We start from the raw sequence: 22,385 nt of genomic DNA on the forward strand, positions 1-22,385 counted from the left end.
TGCATTGCCTCAGCAAAAAGACTTTTTAAAAGTCTTCAGATATTTTAAAAGACAGTAACATTGTTTTTGAATGTAGGCTAGGAATTGACAATAAAATAAAATCACAACTATAGAAAGACATTTTTTATCTTTAAATTCAATCTTTACATTTAAAATCCCAGTTCTTTCACATGTCAATGACTTATCCAGGTTCTTTTAAAGTTTAGAATACTAGAAATCCTGGCTTTAAAAAATATTTTATGTAAAAGGCTGTCCAGAGACTATACCACCTAAAAGCCAAATGCAATTTTATTCTGAAAAAGACTGCACCCCTGATTTAAAAGGGATTTAATTTAAAGGGGTTTAAATTAAATTAAAAGATTTAAAGGCACAGTCTTTGTATTAAATTTGACAATGTAAATGTATGCAGTAATTAAGTACCGACTCACTATACACACAGAGAGAGAAAGGGAGGGGGGGGAGGATGGATCAATTGCTGTACCCTTTTTTCTAAAAAGAAATTGCAGAAAACAATTTCTAACCATTTTTTTTCTCAATTACATTGTACAAATCCTTACTCTCTGTACCTTCCATGAACAATGCTTTCCACGTCCTCATTTGCAGTCAATCAAGTTTGCTGTACAAAAATACACAATTAATGCTGCAGACGCAATCAATTATATAGTTTTAAAAAACATCTTTTTTATATTAATAATTGTTTTGAAAAGACAATTAAAATGGATATTGTTCAAATTAGCTTAATGTTCAAAATAATCACTGAAAAAACATCATGGCCATGAGAGGCATCAAAATAGGCAAAACGATGGACACAACATTGTGATTCAAGCTCTGCCTCTTTGGTTGATGTGTTGATGTCCCATAAATACAAAAAAAGGTTTTGATTCACCACATCACACTTGCTACCTTGTTGATACCCATGATAATGATTTATGTGCACAGCCAAGGTACAATATGAAACATATATCTGCATCTGCATTCATATGCAGCATTCATAACTGCGTTAAAGATATATATGTACTAATCAAAAAGAACTCACATTTGCTGCTTCCAGGAAAACAGTGTAACTCTGAATTTATTTAACAAAAGACTCTAAGGACTGAAAGTGTGTTTGAAATAAACCCTCAGATAAGAAAAAAAAGAACCTTACTCTTTGCTTAGAAGACATACATATGAAATCTAAACTTTCTATAAAATAACCTATCCTCTCACACCAAGAAGAATATTTGTTATTTATATAAACTTCTAAATGGACTGAGAGCAAAGTAGAGATCTGAGCCCTAAAGTTTTAAAAACAAAATAATCCTTTGGGTCAAATAATTGATCCAACACACTGTTCTTCTACAAGTTTTTATCTTTGGATTTTTTGTATTATCCTGAAGAAATAAACCTATATAAAACATACCAAATTACTGTATATATGCAGTATATTCTAATAAAACAGGTAACAGTTTTAAATGGCTTTTCAACAGTGACTTCTTTGTACAGAAATATACACAGACAAATTTTCAATAAACGAAACATAAACAATTTTGTACTGGCCAGCTTTAAAACATCCCTTATATACACCTCTCAAGACTATGATATGAGAATGAAACACTGCCTACCAGAAATTCCTTCTTTGTTTAAATGCTTCTTGCAAGTATTTAACATCCATAGAGATCTGCACTTGTCCACATTGCAAATAATAGAATCTCCCTGCTCCATGAATGTATTACTGCATAAGGATGTGTGAACATAATGAACGCTTTCACTACACTCATTCAGTATTATCATTTACCTGCATATGACTTTATGCATCCCAAGAAAATCTGGTAGTCCTCAAAGACTTATGCCATAATAAAATATGAAACAGTTATTACACAAATGTTACAGTTAAATGATGCAGGAAGGTGTATAACAGCTACACTGTAGCTAGGTAGTTAGGTAAATAAACAGACACAACAGAATCTCCAGAAAACAGCAATACAATCAATAAAACATGACTATCAACTTGTTAAGGATTATTCAAATGTCTATTTTTGAAGTAGCAATCATGTGCCTCCTTCTCCAACTCTGAGCTCTCAAATCTGGATGACCACTATATGGCATCAAGCAGACCATTAAATGGCTGGTTTGATCATTTGAACTCCTGCAGCTTTACTTTAGATCCTTTCAGTTTTCAACAATCTTCTACATAAAAGTTATCACACTACACAGAAGGCATTCAAAAATTAAGGCTTTTCGTCTTAAGTTTCCAGAAACAATTCATGGTATAATAGATACAGTTGTGTCACATGCCTCTGGTCTAGAACAAGCCTTTGCATTAGTGCCACATCACAGATTTCTGATCACTGAATATTCATGGTTATTTCCATTGTCTTAGGCTCATGACTGATCGAAAACAAGAGAAGTATGAAATAACTCTGTAGCATTAAAATTCTCTGTATAATTACACACAAATGGAATACTTCTCACAGAGTATTACCATAGTATTACCATAATATGGTAATGTTGTATTTTTCCCCCTTTTGTTCAGTTGTGTCCAGTTCTGGGACACTACCTGCAATTTTTTTTTGGCAAGGTTTTTCAGAAATGGTTTGCCTTTTGTCCTTCCTAGGGCTGAGAGAAAATGACTGGCCCGAGGTTTCTAGCCTGATGTCTTAACCACTACACTAAACAAAATGCTAACACAGTACTGTACATGGTATGGTATGGTATGGTATGGTGTGGTGTGGTGTGGTGTGGTGTGGTGTGGTGTGGTGTGGCTTGGCGTGGTGTGGCGTGGTATGGTATAGGTATAAGCAGGAGGAAGATCATTGTAATACATCAGCAGTTTGAATTATAGTGGGAAAAGCCACAGAGGTACAGGGAGGGGGCAAGAGGAGTCAAATAATGAAAGCAGGGTCACGATATTATAAACACATACAAAAGCAGTGCAACATGGCTTTTAATATTTTAATTAACACCTTTAATCCTGCAGCTTTGAAAGCCCAGCATAGAGAGATAAAAATTTCCAATAGATATATTCATTTAATTAGTACAGGATATTAAAAAAAACCTGCATATGTCATAAAACCATAAATCTCAAAAGTTGGGTATCTTTTGCAGATACATGTCAAATAACAATGCAAATCTAATTTAAAACAGTGGAGATTACTACCACCTATGTAGGCATAGTTTATCAATGTTGGTTGAAAGGCATGGCCATTTTGTTCTTAGTTGTGCATGGTAGTTATCACACATAATTAGTTTGTTTTTCAATTGCCATGATTACCAGGTGAAAATGGGCCAATGGTTCCTTCACAAAGGACCAAGCCACAAAGAGGAACTTAAAACCAGGCATATGTTTCTTTTCTGGCACACTGCAGCCAAAAGAAACTATCATTTTCCGCCTGGAAGTCCCAGCAAGCCATGATAATTCACAACTGTACCCTTGAGTCGGGAAGACTCTAGGCAAAATTTCAATGAAACCATAGTTAGCTGCAAGCATATTATATGAATGTACTAAAAGAATGACTTTCTCTTTCATCAATACAAGTACAAAAAATTTCAATAATTCAATACTTCATCTAATTATTTCAGCCAAAAATTTCTTTATCCCATATCTCATATTTTATCTATTGGCAAATAAAGCCTCATATTTCAATCTGAATCAACAAAACTCCATTAAGAGCTGCCAGAAATAACAATATACATATATTAACTTTAAACCAGTAAAACAATTTAATATTTTTTTTCTCTTTCTTTACACAATACCATGTAATTTTATCTAAAAACACAAAGAAGAAAAACCTTCCTATGTCTTATACCTATAAACAAAACTTTAAAAATTCATCATTCAATCTTAACCAAAAAAAATCCATTAAGAGCTACTAGAAACAACAGATTAAATATTAATATTTAATCCCTTCAAATGAGATCCCACAAATTTAGCATGTTCTTTTTATCTCCCTCAATTTTAATACCATAAATTATTATTTTCTTTAAAAATACAACACAATTCTGTTCCTCTCATTTCATATCTACTACCAAATCATTAAAGTCTTATGATTGAGTCCTAGTCATTAACAGCTCTTAGAAGAAAAAAAAGGATCATTGACAATTTAACCTTCATAGAATAAATCAACTTTATTAACTTTTGTTTTCAAGGTCTTGATTATTCCTTTTAGTAACATTCCAAAAGCAGATTTCTTCTCTTTTCCTTTCAAGAATTCCTTTATAAGCATAACATATCTCTCTTGTAAATCCAAAGTAAGAATATCGTCCAAGTCAATTTTCTAATTTAAAATCCATGTATCCAAGTCACTCTTCTGATTTATTATTTGTGTATCCCTTTTAACTATTAAATTTTCATCCTGTTTCATTTGTAAGTCCTGTTCTATATAATCTTTTGTCAATATCATCCTTGTATCCTATCAATTTTAAATCTATGTCTATAACAGCCTGTTTTTCCATTACATTGTCTTCTATCTCTTCTTTTTAAGCCCGTTTTTATTGCCTCAGACAATACGCTCAATGTACATTGTTCCCAAATATACTTAAATTCTTCTAGAGTGAATTTATATGCATGCTGTTGTTTGTCTTCTATTTATTTTCCTTTTTTCCTTTTCCCTTGCCTTTTTTTCTTTCTTTCTTTTTGCACTTATTTTTTTTTAAATTTTTAATATTTTCCTTAGTTTATCTTAATTTTATTTCAACAAAAATATTATGAATGTACACAAAACTGATGCAATCTCTGGAAAAATGTTTTTCCTTCAAGCCTTCTCTGTTAAATGAGAAACCATTCTTCCATGATTGGAAAACACTTTCTGCTAACAAAAGCCAAGTCTATAATTTTAACATGCATCTACTTATATGAATATCTTCCTGCTAACACACTTCCTTTAAAGGAACAGCATTCTTCCAAATGTAACCAACATCTGATTATCTGGTTAGGAAGGCAATTATATATGTAAGTTATTTTCTGGAATATTATTCCTGCCTTGAAAATATGTTCAATATTTTCTATTGATAGCAAGGAAGCAATCAAAATGAAATGAATAGAGAAACAAAAGTTCATGTGACAGCCAGATGTAAAAGAACAGAGAGCACTGACACAGCAAACAGCATGTAAGATTAAACAGCAGCCACCTATAAATCCAATTACCATTTTCCTGCTAATGCATCTTATTGTTTCAGAAACCAGAATATGACTATCAGACCTTACAATCAAAGTAATATATTTAATGTTTAAATGTTGATTCACTTTTTTCACCTGACTAAATAAACAATCCTTTTTAACTTTTAAGGGCCACCTGAGCAAATTCAAAAAAACATTTTAAATATTTAAAAGACAGTTTAAAGATAAAGGTAAAAATGCTACTTACCAAATCATGGTTTGTTGAATTAGAATCATCTTCTGGAAATGGGATGTAAACAGCTAAGGCCACACAATTGGCAAAAATAGCCAGTAATATAAATATGTCAAACGGTCTTAAAGATCTTGTTAAGGAACATTCAGTTGTAAGACATATAAATCTTTGTCATAGTACTATTTTGTGTTAATTTTGCATTATATACAAGAAATGTCTTTCTGAAGTTAAATCGGCATGCTCCTGTCATTTGGTTTGGTTTTGTGATTGATGAAAGTGACAGCTATCTTCCACAGGCAATTATGTTCCCATGTCGGATTGTCTTTGAGCACTTAGGGCCTTTCAGTGTCTTATTACTTCACATTACATTTTTTCATAGTAGAGTTATTAAAAAATAATCTAAATTGTATATGTATATAAAATCAATAATTATAAACCATTATAAAATGCTTTCAAATAATTTTGCTACTTCATGTCCATCCATTGTTATCACTAGTACTAAAGGAACTCGAATACAAGTAACATGCCAGAGTTGTCTATATTCCTGCCTAGTTACCTACACATTTATTGAATTTAAGTGCCCATAGTTCCCATCAAAGAAGAAGCAGGAAAGATGTAGTACAAAGCAAGAACCTCTCTTTTCCAGGCTACCAAAGACAGGACAATGCTTTAGAATCATCAGACATCAGGTTGCTTCCAGTAACAGTGAAATTGTGTTCTATTCTTTCATTTCACTCTCTCAACAGCTAATCTATGAGGTAGATTTGGCTGAGAAAGAATAACTAGAGGCTGACTGCATTCCATTATGAATATTGTTACCTGACTTCAAATTCTTAAAGTTAGACCTTCAAATACTTGGAAAAATTGCAAAGAGGAATGGACAAGTAAATGATGTCATGTGCATTGTGACATCATCATGGAAATGACACAGATTGCGATTATGACATAAAACCAATAATATGAATTATACAAACTGGATCATTTCCATAATGATGTCACAATTCAATGACATAGTTTGCTCTTCCATCCCTATTTGCAATCTCTAATTAAATATTGAGTGAATTTGGGGGCATTTGTCCAATAAAGCCACTCAGATTTAAGAGAACATGGACTCCATCTAGATAATGACAATAGAAATGACTGTGTCTTCATCCTGGGAAGCCATCTGGAATTATTTGAGCCTGCCAATCTTGAGGAAGCTGACAGGGCTTTCTATAGTATTACTACCATCAATTCTTATTTTGATTACTGCTCTTCATGGTTGGTTAATATTTCCCATGAAGTGGCAAGAAGTTGGATTTGAGCAGTAATCAATACTTCTTTGAGTGAGGGTGTTCCTATCACTTTAAGAAACCTTCATGCAATCTGAGATAATCCTGGTAGCCATTCACTGGTAGCCTTGCAATCTAGAGAGCATAGAGGTAGCAAATTATATGGATTTCCTGATTTTCATTCTAATTGCCAAATATTGAGGAGTATATTTTGTGTGGGGGAGGGTTTCTTTTGGGAAGATGATTCATTTTATGACCAAATTATTAGCCTCCTAAAATCTATGGGATTGGGCAGCATACAATGACGTAAATAAATAAATGTTAATTGCCCAAAAATATACCCAGTAAATGCTGTCTCAGTAGAAACAATATCCAACTATAATATAAAGTACATTGGGTTAAATCCAAAAGCTCCATTCCACTGATGGAAATGCTCCTTCTTCTATAGAATTTTTGTATCGAATCCAATTTGTGTACATCAATTTTACATATGCACAAAGTGATAGTTTTTAGGGGAGAACAATCTAAGAAAAAGCTATGTCACTTAAATAACAAAAAGTTACTGATATTTTACGAAAGATGCACAAAATTCCACTGAAAACTCAACACTGACTGAATGTATGCATTAATTTAAATGAAATTAGAAGCACAAATTGTATTATTTACACTTCTTCTAAGAAGTAATTACCACTTATTTAATGGGAGTTACTGCCAGTTCATTGGACATAAGAAATATTAGCTTGGAATGGCTCATATTGAGCTGAACTTAATTAAGAAGGGAAGGATAATTTATCATATTTATAACCCACACATTCCAGCAAGTCTACTATGGCAGCAAACAATAAAGATTGAAACAACGCTTAAGAAATCCAAAATTAATTAAATATTTTCAAAAGCTTCACAATAGAATATAAAAGCTACATATTACAACACCCAACAAACCAGTGTTTAATGTAAAATGTAAAAATATCAAAAAAAAAAAATCAGCCATATTTTTTTAAAAAAACTACTAGAAAAGGAAGAATGAGTGGGAAAAAAGTTTTTAGACTCTTAAAAGAAAGCATATATGGAGAAATCTAGACTTCATTTGGTCATGAACTCCATACTGATGGTTCTATTACTGAGAAAGCTTTTCCTAGTCAAGGCTGACTAGTCAGTACCTGCAATAAACCCTTTAAGGACAATATGATTTCAGTTTGGCAAAAGATGCTGTCATACTGTGCCAAGGAAAATCAGCACTTCAAATAGCATATTATTTCTTCAAGGAGAGGAAACACCACCTAGTGCAGCTAAGATTAAAAAAAAAAGGGAAAATGGAAACAGGTATCCTGCATGACACCCAGCCCTACACTCTCTTGCAATCACTCCTAGCAGTATGTTAAAAATCATGAGGGACAGAATAAAAACTGTACAATAATACCATCACTTCCCAAAAGCAGTCAAGGATACCACAGTCAACAGTATGAAAAGCTGCCAAAGCATCCAGGATGAGAAGAAAAGAAATATTACCCTTGTCACATTCTCTCAACACATTGTCCATAAAGGTGACTACACTGTCCCTGTGATCTACTTGGGCCTGAAATCCAACTAAATCCAACTAAAATGGATCCAATAAATCAGTTTCAATCAGATGTGGCTGAAGCTACACAGCTATCACTTGCTCAGTCCCGTTGTCCTGTAAAAGTGGCAAATTCAAAAATGTCCTGTATTGTCAAAAAGCAATGGTTCTTTCAATAGGAAATGTACCTTCCCACCCCACTCATCTTCATGGCTATAACCAGTGGTAGGATTCAGCCAGTTCGCACCACTTCGGGAGAACCAGTTGTTAACTTTCTGAGCAGTTTGGCAAATTGGTTGTTGGAAGAAATCATTAGGGCAGAGAACCGGTTGTTAAATTATTTGAATCCCACCACTGGCTATAACCCTACCTCCTCACTGAGGAAGACCCTAATCACCAAGCATATTATCTCCCTTAAAAGATCCCAGATCCAGTCTCAGCTATGGGAAAGAAATATCTAAAGTATATGAACTCATCAACATCCTGCCCATATCTTCAAGAAGGAAGGAAAAAAACAGACTTTCTTTCAACCACAATTTATTCATCATAACTTGCACTTTGCTCAGGTTGACGTTGCCCTAAACGACCGCCAAAAAGTACTGAATTCCTTCTCTTCTAGAGAGTGAGCCCAAGTATGCCTTTCTGATATGATCTTCATGTCCGCAGAGAACAGGAGATAGAACTAAATTCCAGTGAAAGGATACTTCCATTCTACTATACTAATGCAGGCTCTTCGGAGTGGGTTATTGAGGGATAGACAGAAAAGAGCACGGGCTGGCCGACTATTAGATGTATTACCCTGTTTTTTGCTCTTGGCATATTGCTGACGCTTTCTTTGGGACAGAGATCCTACAGGTTGACCTGGGGTGGTGCTCATGCCTTGGGCAGCCTTAGCTTGTCTAGCAGCATCAATTGCAGCTTGCCAAGATAGCACCGTTTGCTTGGTAGGTGCTGAATTGTTCGGCTGGAGTGCTGGGCTGTCACCAGGAAGAGGAATTCTGGTGCTATTTGCATAGCTTGCTTCTGTGGAAAAACAAAAGAGAAGAAGAAAATTAATTTGTGTTTTTCTGAAATAATCCGGTTCTTTCAAACTTCTTGAAAAGACTTAGGTTTTGGTAAAATTTGAGGCCTTTTCTTTAAAAAAAGAACAAAAATCAACAGACCCTTTCTGCTGAAATTAAAAGATTGAGGAAAAAGCATCACAGGCATCTGTATCAAATGCTTTGCAAAGCTAAGAAATTTCCCATTTAGATACCTCTTTAAGAAGCTGAACGTCATCTATTTTAAAAAGCAAACATTCCAATTTCTTTCTTCTTTGGAGTGTTAAGTATTCATTGTTTTAGAATCAAAAAGCCAGTCCAACCCACTCTGCTCAGAACAGGGATTTTTTTTAAAAAAACATCTCATTAAAGGGATCTTCTCTTCCTCTGAATATATGAGCAAGCATTAGATATTCTCCGATGTGTAATATATCTATTACTATGGAAACTCAAATGAAATAGCCAACAAGAAATATTCTGCTAGAAACATGGTCTGCAATATTCTTTAATATATTTGATTATTAAATGGTACTTCCATAGAAACTAAGACGGTTAATAGTGAACAACTTGTTCCACTGATTTCAATTAAGCTATTCCTCCCACCACTGAAATCTGAATTCACTAATCTTGCTTACCCATTACATATATCAAATATGAGAAGTCTGAATCCATGCGCTTTGGTTGGCATTGTTTCTAGTTGCTTGTTTTTTTTTTTTTTAATGTCTTTTCTCTGGCCTCCAAAATGCAATGTGAATTCAGAATCTGACATAGTCGCGCTATCACATCTCAACTTTAGGAAAGGGATAGGAGTTTGTCCCTTCAAATTGCATTTTGATGTTTGGCTTTAGGAAAGGTAAACTCAAAACGAAGTGAAAGAAGAATCAACAATATAGGGGAAACAATAATTGAGGTGACTAAGTTTGTAAATCTGTGACCATAAATTGCAAAATGCCAATTATTAACACAGATGGGGGATGTTGAAAATACAACTATGAGATGGAATACAGATTTCATCCACACTGCAGTACTGTCCTGTGTACGATAATTCACTTTCCTGCCCTATTTATAACAAAATGGCAACCACAGGGCAGAAAACAAAGGCACCTTCAAAGAATTATGAAATCATAAAGGAGCTCCCACTTGGCTGTTCCTGCTAGTTAAGCAACTAAAGAAACCAAAGAAGCTATTTCTGCACTTTGTTTAGCACAGTGTGTTACATGTGATCCAGAAATTGCCTCATTTCTCTTCTAACAAATCAGACTTAGAAGCCAAAAACAAAACACAGGTAGTCCTCAACTTACGACCACAACTGAGCCCAAAATTTCTCTTGCTAAGTGAGACAGTTGTTAAGTGAATTTTGCCCCATTTTACAACCTTTCTTGCTTCAGTTGTCAAGTGGATGACTGCAGTTGTTAAATTAGTAACAGAGTTGTTAAATGAGTCTGGTTTATCTCATTGATTTTGCTTGTCAGAAGATTGCAAAAGGTGATCATATGACCCCTGGACAATGCAACTGTCATAAATATAAATCAGTTGTCAAGCATCTGAATTTTGATCACATGACCACGTGGGTTGCTGCAACGGTCATAATGTGAAAAACAGTCATGAGTCAATTTTTTCCAGTGCCATTGTAACTTTGAACAGTCACTAAATGAACTGTTGTAAGTTGAGGACTACCTGTATGGCTTCCAGTTTGGGGCCATCAAAATTCCTGGATCAGAGTTTACACTAACAAATTGTGAGTTAGCAGAAAATCTTGGCAGCAATGATAGTGATGGACCTAATTGCAGTGCTCATGTATGATCTTCCAGGAGTCTTCTGAACTCTATTGTGCATGTAACAAGACATGTAAAAAGGAAGGAAGGAAGGAAGGAAGGAAGGAAGGAAGGAAGGAAGGAAGGGAGGGAGGGAGGGAGGGAGGGAGGGAGGGAGGGGGAATCTGTTTCTTTCTCTTCCCTCCCTCCTTAGTGATACTTGATTTTTAAGATTAATACTCTGAATGTAGTGGAGTCTGGAAAAAGATTCCATCCAAACACGATTTAAGAGTGAATGAAAAACCAAAGTTAGGAACATTAATTTGGGGAGGGCAGGGGGGTTATATGAAGTTTTAAAATTCTTGTTTTGAACAACCCTGAATCTAAGAACAAATGATTTTTATTCATTACGTTGTTATCTTATTCTTCTCCAGAAGTGTAAAACATCCTGTATTACTGAATCTCTAGACAATTGGCTGGTCCTAAAGATAAAATTAATAAATCAAATTATTTTCCTGCTCTATTTTATATTCATAAAAATATTGAAAGGTACCAAATATGTGCAGATCTGAGCCTGTGTCACCCTGTTTGTAGTTCAACACTCAAACCATTATCCAATTATCATTGGTGGCACCTCTCCCCACTTTAATGACTAATGCCAGATTGAGTATTTTCAGCTGAGAGATGGATAGAAAGACAGAATTTTCTCACAGATGGGGAAAGAGCTGTTCTTCCATGTGTGTGTAGTGAAGATGTTTGGTGTTGCTGTGTAAATAAGGTTGCTGCTGTATATTTGAAAGTGAGTCAATCTCTGGACAAATCATATGTCCAGTTCACTCCAATGTGAGCACAACCCACCCACCATTTCCAGAGAGTGAGTCATCCTGAATCTATTCAATGCAACTTCCAGCCATGTTTTCTGGATTTGTGTCAAAAACTGCTTTACATCTGCATTGGTTCAGTCCAGGGATGGGCTGCTGGGGGTTTTTAGGGCTTCAGGAGAACCTCTAGCTAAGATTCTATGCAGTTTGGAGAACCCCCAAATCCCACTCCTGGCTGGTCCCGCCCCACCCCTCCCAGGAATCCACATACAGCCTGTTTTGGATGCAGTTATGTGCAGGGTGCATGTGGAAGCTCGGGGAGGGTGAAAAACGGGCCTACCGGAAGTTCAGGAAGGCCAGAAAGCCTCTGGAGCCTGGGGGGGGGGGGCAGCCTCCTGTGATGCAGGAGGCTGACTAGGCCACGCCCATCATGGCCACGGCCACCCAGCAACCCAGAGAACCCCTTGCTAAAATTTTGAAGTTCACCCCTGGTTCAGTCCATGCTACCTGGTTTGCATGCTTTAAAAAGCAAGACCCTTCTTCTCCAACCAGCTGTTGTGGCCCCTGGTGAGGAAGTACTCTCAATCACTGTTTTTGTTGCTCAGATTGTCATTTTCTTTAACAAGTTCACAGGTGAAAGGCTGAAAAGCTGGACTTGCTCCTCCCTCCCTCCCTCCCTTCCATTTATCAATGGAATAGAGCAAGTTTAAACTACTTTTTGTTTGTTTTTAAAATAGGTGAATTTCTGCCACTTCCCCCTTCTATCCAACTAGTGACAAGAAAATGGTAAAACTTATTTTTTAGGATCCAATCTGGATCCAATCTTTTAGGATCCAATCTAAGAGGTTTTAGTCTCCTGAGCTTTCGGACTTGTTCTGGAGCCCATCCTCAGAGTACTTCTCTGTCACTGGAATGTGTGAGGGTTTTTTTACATGGTAGTGGTGGAGCTGGCCACAGGCAAAAGGGGACCCATCAATCAGAGGCTGTAGTAACAAACAGTCCAGATCAAATATAAGCCATCACCATGGCCAAAGCACTGTGTGGGTTAAGACAGGGTTGTCTTATTCCACATTCATTTCTAGCCAAATTACGAGCAGGACAAAAGCAGTTAAAAGCTGATGAAGTAAAAAAAAATATTTAAAAAAAAATAAATTAAAAAAAAAAACATCCTGAGCCTTGTGAATAAAATCTGTAAATGTTTTCTATGTGATTAATTCTTTGAATATGTAATCCATGTTATGCCTCCACTTGTGGCCTGTGGTTTGAAGTACATCCACAAAACACTTTTCTGTGTTTTGAATTCTTGTGCATATTTTCTGGACTTAAGAGTCTGCAATAGTAATTGTGGAGAACTTCTTTTTACTGTGCCTTGATCTACCTAGTCAAAGCACTATAGAAACAGTTACAGTAAACTAATTCTTGAACTGTTAGATACATTTTGAAGTTAGTAATACAAAACCAGATAAAAACTCTGAGCTAAGATAAGAAAAATGTAGAAGAAAGACTTTCAAAACTTTAATGCAGAGTATAGAACCATATAGAAGCTTACAACTAGTCTTGGTTTAGCAACAACATTTGGGACCAGTAACTTAGTCATTAAGTCATTAAGTGAAGTGGTCTCTAGTAGAACTGTGACTGTGCTTATGATCTTCAACTTTTCTTTACAGAAATGCAAAGGTCATAAATGCGAGGACTGGTCATAAAGTTATTTTTCCATCACTGTTAACAGTTGTAAATGAGTAGTACCTGTATTGTACTACAATTAAGGACCATGTTGAAAGTGAGATTGTTCATTTCATCTCTATGGTTGAGCTTACTAATAGTTTACTAATATCATCTTTTAAAAAATTTTTACCAATTATATGCTGCATCTCACCCAAAGCATTTCCAGAGATATTTACAAAATTAAAAATACATTTAAACATAGTAAATGAATATAGAGATATGTAGACTAAAATAGAGTAATAAACACATCATACAAAAGTTGTCATGGCCGAACCACAGCGTCTTGAGTCACTGTCTTAATTTGGCTTTTCTGTGGCATTTCACTTATATACTTCTACTTATATACTTATATACTTCTGCAAGTGCTACCTAACTCCGAAAAATCCTTTGTAAAATACTAAAAAAAAAACAATCATAATGAAATGAGCGATGAAACTGACATAATTATAAATTCAGAAGAGTTCTCAAAGTTACAAAGGAGAAACGGCAAACTATGTAAGGGAGCTTTCGTACTTTATAGATATAGATATAGATATAGATATAGATATAGATATAGATATAGATATAGATATAGATAGATAGATAGATAGATAGATAGATAGATAGATAGATAGATAGAATTTATATTTCACTGATAAAGGAATAAAGGAATAAAGGGAGGTGTCTTTATAGAAAAACACTATATGTATACATATATATATATGTGTGTGTGTGTGTGTGTGTGTGTGTGTGTGTGTGTGTGTTTCATATATATATGAAACCACCAATGGACAAGAAGACCGTCTAAACAAGCTCTAAATTTCAGGTTTCATGTGGAGAAAACTGATGGAAAGACATACAACAAATTTGAGCCTCTGTCAGAAATTATGTCCAAATGGTGACCAATGAAAATTAGACACCATACAGAAATAGAAAGGGCTTTCCTTTACAAATATCACTTCCCTTTCTATTAGTGCAATAATAAAAACAAAAGAGAGGGAGTTCTGCACTCCTTTCCATATTATAGTGATAATAACCATGTATTATTTTTGGGTGATGTTCCTCCCCTTTCCACCCCTCCAGAGCTATATGGAAGTATGCACACATCCAGAGAGAGGTGAAGAACGGAGGGTGGAGGGGGGGAATGTTTAAGATGGCTCCCTTAATGTGCAGCCGAGTAAAGGTAGCTCTCGGAAGTAGAGGGCATCTTTTACTGACCAAGAAACTATCATGAATCTCGCTCAGGGATCTCTTGAGAGCAACCCAGGGGGGTGGAGAGCAGACAGGGCTGCAACAAGACCAGGTTATTCAAGGAGCAGAGCGCCCTTCTGGCCTGTAATCACTCCATAGGAGAGCAAAGGCGGTCAGATCCACCCGACAATGGTTTCTCCTGAAATCGTTTCATCATTTCTTCCACCCTCCCACCCCCACTTTCCATTTATGTATTTTGTTTGTTTATTTGGCTACTTCTGGGCCAGGATGCCAGGGAAGAAGGCAGCAGACACCCCACCCCCCTCCGCCCATTCTCCTTTGCAAGGCACCTCTGAAAGTGAAGCAGGTGGGCTCCCGAGGGAGTCAATCTTTTTTTCTTTTTTTTTTTTTTGCCCTCTGGCCACACGCGCGCGCGCACTTTCTCAAAGCGCCTGTCAATTCAAGCAGGATGAATCATTTCCACGCAGCTCCGGGAAGCCGGGGAGGGAGGCGAGGCGGCGGCGGCAGCAGCAGCAGCGTCTCCCGGAGTCTGTTTGCCAAAGGGAGGAATACACACGAGCCCCGTGCGCCTCCTCTCCCTTGACGCTTTGGCAAGCGGGAGAGAAGGCAGGAGGGAAGGCAGCGCTGGCTTTCCTTAAGATCACCTCGCCGAACCTCTCCGGTCATCCCGAGCGCTCTCGACAATAGACATGTTGTAGTGTGACCCGGGGGCCACCGCCGCCACCAAACGCCCAGGGAGATTGTCCTCCCTCGCCCTCCCATCCTCAGCGCAGCCTTGAGGCAAAAAAAAAAAAAAGGGGGGGGGCAGACGTGCCAAATCAGTGCAAGGCGCTCGGAGGCGAAGGCGGCGGGTTGTGAGGGCAGCGTCGCTTGTGGCGCGCCCAGCTTTCGCCTCGGAAGCTTGCCGTAACCCCTGACCTCCTCCCTCGATCCCTTGGCTTCCTTCCTCTGCTTTTAATCCTCCCCGCGACCCCCTTCTTTAATCCACTGCAACTCCCGGTTTTCCCCAAGCCGCCGCCGCCACTTAATCCCGGCACGGCGGCGGCGTTTCGTTGCTTTCCCGCGGAGGGAGCGAGCGAGCGAGCGAGCGCTCGGGTCCGGCAGCTTCTCTTACCTTCAGGGAATTGCTGCTGCTGCAGCAGCTGTTGGGGCAGCATGGTCACTTTCTCGGGGGGCCCCGAGGCGCGGGCGCGCTCCTTCCTCTGCTGTTCCGAAGCGGGGTGGGCGAGGACGGTCCCCCTATCTTCGCCTCAGTCCTTTCCCTGACCTGGGGTCGCCCGCTATCCGGCGGTCCTCCTCATGATGGTGGTGCGGGCTGGCAAGAGGCGAAGGCTGGGGATCGCTGGGTCTACCACCGCCGCCGCCGCCGCTGGGTCTTCCCCTCTGCCACCGCCGCCGCCGCCGCCGCCGCCTGCGAACCTCTTCGAGTTGGGGCCAACATGACACTCACATCCGGGTGACACGGGCGCCCTCCATCCCTAGCAACCCACTGCCCGCCGCTGCCGCCGCCGCCACAGCTTACACCCTCCGTCCCCGGCTGCTGCCTCTTCTCTTCCCGCAGCCGCTGCCTAGCTGCTCCCCTCACAGTCGCGGCCACGGGGTTAACTCTCTTGCGCCTGCCGCTGCCGCCGCTGCCGCCGCCGCCGCCGCCACCTGCTGCTCGGGGAGGAGGAGGAGGAGAAGGAGGAGCGCGCTGAGGCTGGCCAGGCGAGCACGGCCGAGGGGAAAGACTGCGTGCGACGGGCAGCCTCGCCGCGAACTCCCAACCCGACCCCGCAAATAGAAAAGTGCGCGTCGCGGCCTTAACCCCTTCCTTCCCGACGCCGCTTTAAAATGCTTCGGAAGAAGAGACTTTCAAGGCTGCCGCGAAGCCCCGCCCACGGAGATGCAAATTACTTCGACATGCAAATTGACCCGACCCTGGGCGCTCTGATGCCAAAAAGCTAAATTAATGAGCCTCCAGTCCACTATAGGGACCCGACTATCTCCAAATGCTTGGAAAATAATACCAAGGACTTGCCTTCATCCTGCTTGTGAATTTCAAGAATTGTAACTTCTGGATGAAACAGTGTGGGAATTCTTCCCCTTAGATGTAAGAGCACTTTTCTCACAGGAAAAGGAAAAAGCAGCTGAAGAAGCTTCTTGGATGAGAAGCGAAATGTCTTCAAAGAAAAATCAGAAAATCCAGTTGCCTCTTGAGAAAAAGAAAAAGCAGCACCTTTGGGTTTTTGCCACAGGAGATCCATAATATATTGCTGTAATGTATCTTTTTTGCACACCAGTTGCACAATACGCAAGTGTTAGCAATGTAACATCTATACTGGTATTTCTTGGATTTCTTAGGAAACTGTTGTTTCCTGTCCACAATTCCTATTCTGTGGCAATTTAACAACTATTTTAATAATGCATTCAAGTAAGTAGATAATTTTCTCATTGTGGGAGAATCGAGTGGAATTTGAAAGGTCATATGAACTGAAGCCATGAGCCACAACACAGACCTACTGCTGTTTCAAGTTATTTTAAAACTGGGTGCATTTTTATAACTATGTAGATATTTATGGTTAAAAATAACAATGATGTAGTTACAACTATGTAAGGCTACAGTAAAAGATACCCTGGACTACTACTGCTTGTAAGCCCTTTGTGTGTATGTGTACACACACACACACATACACAAAGTGAAAAAAAGTTATACTCTCACCCATAAAGGTTGCATTTTTGTTGGATTGTAACATAATTTGATAGTGCCGCAGAATATCAGTGTGCCTTTTATATCTAGACTGGGGGGGGGGGGGAAGTGGAAAATAAAAACATTTGGAGTATTAGTTGAAAGATATACCCTTTCCACATAGATAGGCATAATCACAAATGTTGAGAACCAGTTTTGAGATTGTTACAGGCAAATCACCTGATACCAGAGCAGCCCAGTCTCTGTGGATGATTGGGTGTTTGCTCGTAGCCATGTCTGGATCACTGACTACTTGTCTCCTCTTCCTGCTTAACATAAGCCACTCTTGATCTTCTTCACTCCTGTCTTTTCAGCTGCTTTGCCTAAAATGTTTCTTTTTCCTGTCTGCCTGAAACAAAGTCTCCCACATCTAGGATGACTGTGTTTCATTCCTGGATTGAGAGGATCATACAGACCCTCATTTGCCATACCAAGAAGGGCAAGCACAGCTGCTGTGGGCGGGGCAAATTCTTTACTTCTCTGCCACATCCACATACCCAGAAAACATTTTCAATAATTTAGTGGGGTGTGTTTTTTTTGTTTTTGTTTTTTTTTGGTAAATCTCTATGGGGTTCTTCAATTCTGAAGACATCTCTGAAAAAGATACAGATGTCAATTAAAGATGGGGTTCTGGTTTTCCAAACATTGAATTGCACCATATACTTTCTGCCTAGCACCAAATTCTGGAAGTTTTCACTTAATGGGCATCCTCCTTTCTGAGCCCTCTTGGAAATCTGTATATAGCACCTTTAATTAATTGAATTTCCTGTTACTATTATAGCAGGTTGAAAATGGTGGAATATTCTTTCTGGAAAAAATATGTTTTCATTGTTTTTCTCATACTATATTGATGCTATGGGTTGATCTAAACTTCAAAACTGACTTAAATAATTGGCTTTAGGAAGTGCTGGTTGGATGCTATATTTTTATATTAGATCAACTACTAGTGGATGATAATAATGATTGTTATTATTTCCTATGTTAAAAGATAAATACCATTTGTCAATTGCCACCCACTGGCAGTATTTACAATTACAACATTTATTTATGTCTCAATAAATGTACTAGTGGCATTTATAGCCTCAGGGACACTTAAGGTATTAAAAAGTACTATTATATCCTATGAGACCAAATGGCCTATAATCATTCTTCATAAATATCTGTTATCAATACATCAATTTAATATGCAAATTTTAAAGACTGAATGGAATAAGGAACTGGAAACCTCCATATTGTGTAAACAATAGGAAAGCATTTTAACCTCAAAGTCAAAACCCTTATTAGATCGCAGATTATGGCTACCACAAAAAAAAAAGTGGGCTATCCATTATTTTTATACAGAAAAGGAATTAATAAATCATCATGTTGTTAAAGATGCAACCAGTTTAACACTTTATTAAACTTTTTATAAATTAATGAAGACATTGTATTCTGAGAAGTAATTATATATATTAATTTGACTTTGAAAACAAATTTAATATTTTCAGACCCATTTATTATTTTGAGCTATGTTCCTACTACATGGAAATTGACAGCTGGACAATGGGAATGTATTCTTCATAGCTTATTGCTGCCATGATAGTAGTATGTATGTATGTATGTATGTATGTATGTATGTATGTATGTATGTATTATTTGTTCATTTGTTTATTTATTTATTTTTTAAACTGGTGGTGCAGTGGTTAGAATGCAGTACTGCAGGCTACTTCTGCATTGGACTTCTCAGGGCAAAGAGAGATGTGGGATGGGGAAGTATAGCACGGAAGCAAAAATGTGGATCGGGATCTAAGATACTCACTGAGATAAGCCATAGCAGTGTTGGAAACACAAGGTTTTCCAGAGAATGGGATGCTTTGGAGAAAAGGAATTCCTGAACTGAGTACCAAAGGTGCTTTTTCTTTGAAGATGTTTTGCTTCTCATCCAAGAAGCTTCTTGAATGAGAAGCCAAACATCTTCAAAGAAAAACAAAGTTCAGTTGTCACTTGAAAAAGCACCCTTGGGAGAACTATGACCTGGTTGACTGAGAATCTCCATAGACAACTGCACTGAGTATAAACTACCACTTATTGGCTATTATCACAACCTCTCTTCTCTTCTATCCCCTCCTTAGTAACAATAACACAGTTTCCCATTTTTGGTTGGAAGAGCAGCCAATGACACATGGTGCTGCTTCAGGATACTTGGTCTGTGTGCTTTGTGTTGCCTTAAGCATTCCTTTCATCAACAATGTAGCCCTCTCTTCTCCATGAGTTTTAAATGGCTTAGAATGAGTTTAGTTATGCCACTATCCTATCCAGTCACAAGATGAAAGTTGGGGTTGTGAGGAAAAAAAACCCAACCTTTTCTTCACATGGGTGAAGCTCATTATTATCAGTGATGTGGACTCTTTTATGTGCAAAATATGCAGAATATTAAGTGGTCTTTTCCTCTCTAAAATTGAGTAGTTCTGCCTTATCACTGAAAAATTGCCTCTTTCACTGTCTGTATAATCATCTGAATCCACAATGCCTTCTACAGTCTCTTTATACTACTGAATCACTGCTGTTTCGGTCACTAGCCCTTTCTGTTTTCTTCTGAAGGACACACTAGTTTTATCTAGGTCAAACTCAATTTCATTGAGGGCTGCATCATGGTTGTGTTTGACCTCAGGGGGGCTGGAGTGGGTGCAACCAGGGTGGGCGTGGCCAGCTTGACATCACTCGTGTCAGGGGCACCTGTGGTGGCCTGAGTGCTCTGCCAGAGAAAACGGGCTCCTGAGCTCCTTTTTCAGCTGCGACGGCCTCCTGCAACCCTCTGCAAGTGAAAACAGAGCTCAGGAGGACCCGTGTGAGACCCTCCCGAGCTCTGTTTTCACTGGCAGAGGCACCAGTTGTTCACTGTTTCCAGGGCAGCCCTGTGGGCCAGATCTAAGCACCCGATGGGCCAGATATGGCCCCCGGGTCTTGAGTTTGACACCCCTCATTTAGGTAAATATGGCATACACAACCACAATGCTGTAATTATGACTGCTCCAATCCTCATTTTTCTTCTCTTCATATAAGCAAGGACATTTTGTAATAGTTCTCCCTTGCATTACCAGCCCTTTCCCCATAATCTACACCAATGTTTCTCAAACTTGGCAATTTTAGGATGTGTGGACTTTAACTCCCAGAATTCCCTAGCCAGCCATGCTGACTAGGAAATTCTGGGAGTTGAAGTCCACACATCTCAGAGTTGCCAAGTTTGAACAAAGCTGACGTACACCATCCAGAACCCAGTTCTCAGAAGGAGACTCGTAGGAGATATAGGGGAAATGCCTTTCCCCAAAGAGAAGTCAAGATTCAAATGAAGGTTCTTAAAAATTGTTACACTGTATTACACTTACAATTTAAGCAAATATACTTTGTATCCACAAACAGAATGTATTGTTTACTGTTTACTGAGGCATTGCAAAAATCATCATCATCACCATGGTCACGTTGATAGTACTAATACAATTATTTCATTTGTAACTCAGTACTATAACTTACGTTGTCAAATTTAGAAGATATTAATTAAACTATTTAATACACTAGTTCATCCTGAAAAACTAGTTTGGCAGACAGTGATATCAACTTACTTTTCTAATATTATTTTCTTTCAACAACCATCCTAAATTGTGTGGGAGGCTAGGCTGAATTAGATTGGCCCTAGTTATCCAGTGACTCTGTGACTGAAGCTAGACTTGAACCTGGCTCTTTCTGGTTCTATTCTAACACAGTAACAATGTGTGTTCTGTAGATATAGTTTAACTATTTTTAATAGCCAGTGAGGTGAATAACAAGTTTTGCAGGATACACAGAGCTAACAAAGGAACATTCTTTTTGTTTGTTAAGTTGTACATCTAATGTGATTTCATACCCAATGAAACCATTCACTTATATATTTACATTAAAGCATGTAGATTCAAGATTCCACACCAGTGCCATGAATAACAATAACTCAAACATGTAAGTGATAATTACATTAAGCTAAACATTTAATGAAAGGATGCCATGGGTTGCCTCAAAAGTGCTCTTTTAGAGCCCATTTAAAGGAGAAGTCAATTTAAGTTTGACTTGTTAACAAAGGATGGAGCAAATTACTCTAATTTTTATGGATATTTTTGAAGATTGGTCTTCAGAATTATCTGATATGATAGACAGATGGTGTGTCAATGAAATTATTGAAGAAGAAGAACCTATATGGGGTAAGTCTGAAATTAATTTGAATGTGGATTTAAATGTGACAAATAATTCAAAGGATATGGAAAAAATGTACTGGACATAACAATGAAAGCAGTTGATGCTTCATTGCTTAAAAGAAATATACAGCTATTGTGATTTGGACAGCTTTTTCTTACTGGATATACAAAAGAGGTATATTAAAATTATGAAGGATTTTTGAAGCAACCGAAAGAAGTTCCAGCTGCTTTCATTGGGTATATAAATGAGGTCTATTGAAGTTTTGAAAGATTCTTTAAGTAGACATAAATAAGAGATCTTTAACTTTATTTGAAGGGGTCAAAAGATTATTAAACATATGAAAAAAGAATACAGGGTTAGCTTTTGGGGGCAAGGTTAAAATAATTAATTATATCTGGTAACCTTGCTGGATTTTTTTCTGATAAAGAACTAAATGATTAGGCTTTTGGATGTTGTTTTTAGTTAAGGGATGAGATATGGGATGAAGAGAGCTTATTTATATTTTAAAAGATGGTGATAAATTACTAAAATTGTTTATACATGTCATAATGAAGAGGAAAGTTACTTTTTTCCCCTTTTAGATACATTTTTCTTTTTTTATATTTCTGTCTTCCATATTAGCTTTTATTCTTTCTATTTGTAATATTTAATAAAATTATTTTTAAAAAATTAAGTAAGGGAGAATATCCAGAGCCAATTATGACCCAGCTAATGGCCAGAAACTTACTATAATGAATGTGGATAGTATTAATGTAGTTCTTTTT

General features: G+C 37.9%; 1 protein-coding gene across 2 annotated transcripts in view; it reads right to left on the reverse strand.

The window, feature by feature from the left end:
* Positions 1 to 9,051, reverse strand: part of CACNA1D (calcium voltage-gated channel subunit alpha1 D) — a 225,277-nt gene extending 216,226 nt beyond the window's left edge. For both annotated transcript variants that reach the window (XM_070936968.1, XM_070936969.1), the window contains exons 1-2: positions 8,864 to 9,051; positions 5,346 to 5,451 (exon numbers count right to left, since the gene is read on the reverse strand). In XM_070936968.1, coding sequence (XP_070793069.1) covers positions 5,346 to 5,451; positions 8,864 to 9,036 — 279 coding nt within the window. In that variant the 5' untranslated portion in view covers positions 9,037 to 9,051. The remainder of the gene's footprint in view (positions 1 to 5,345; positions 5,452 to 8,863) is intronic.
* Positions 9,052 to 22,385: the final 13,334 nt, after the last annotated feature.

This window comes from Pituophis catenifer, unplaced genomic scaffold, assembly GCF_029215685.1.
Source record: "Pituophis catenifer annectens isolate HBS135680 unplaced genomic scaffold, rPitCat1.0.hap2 SCAF_2, whole genome shotgun sequence".
In the NCBI taxonomy this organism is placed as follows: Eukaryota; Metazoa; Chordata; class Lepidosauria; order Squamata; family Colubridae; genus Pituophis; species Pituophis catenifer.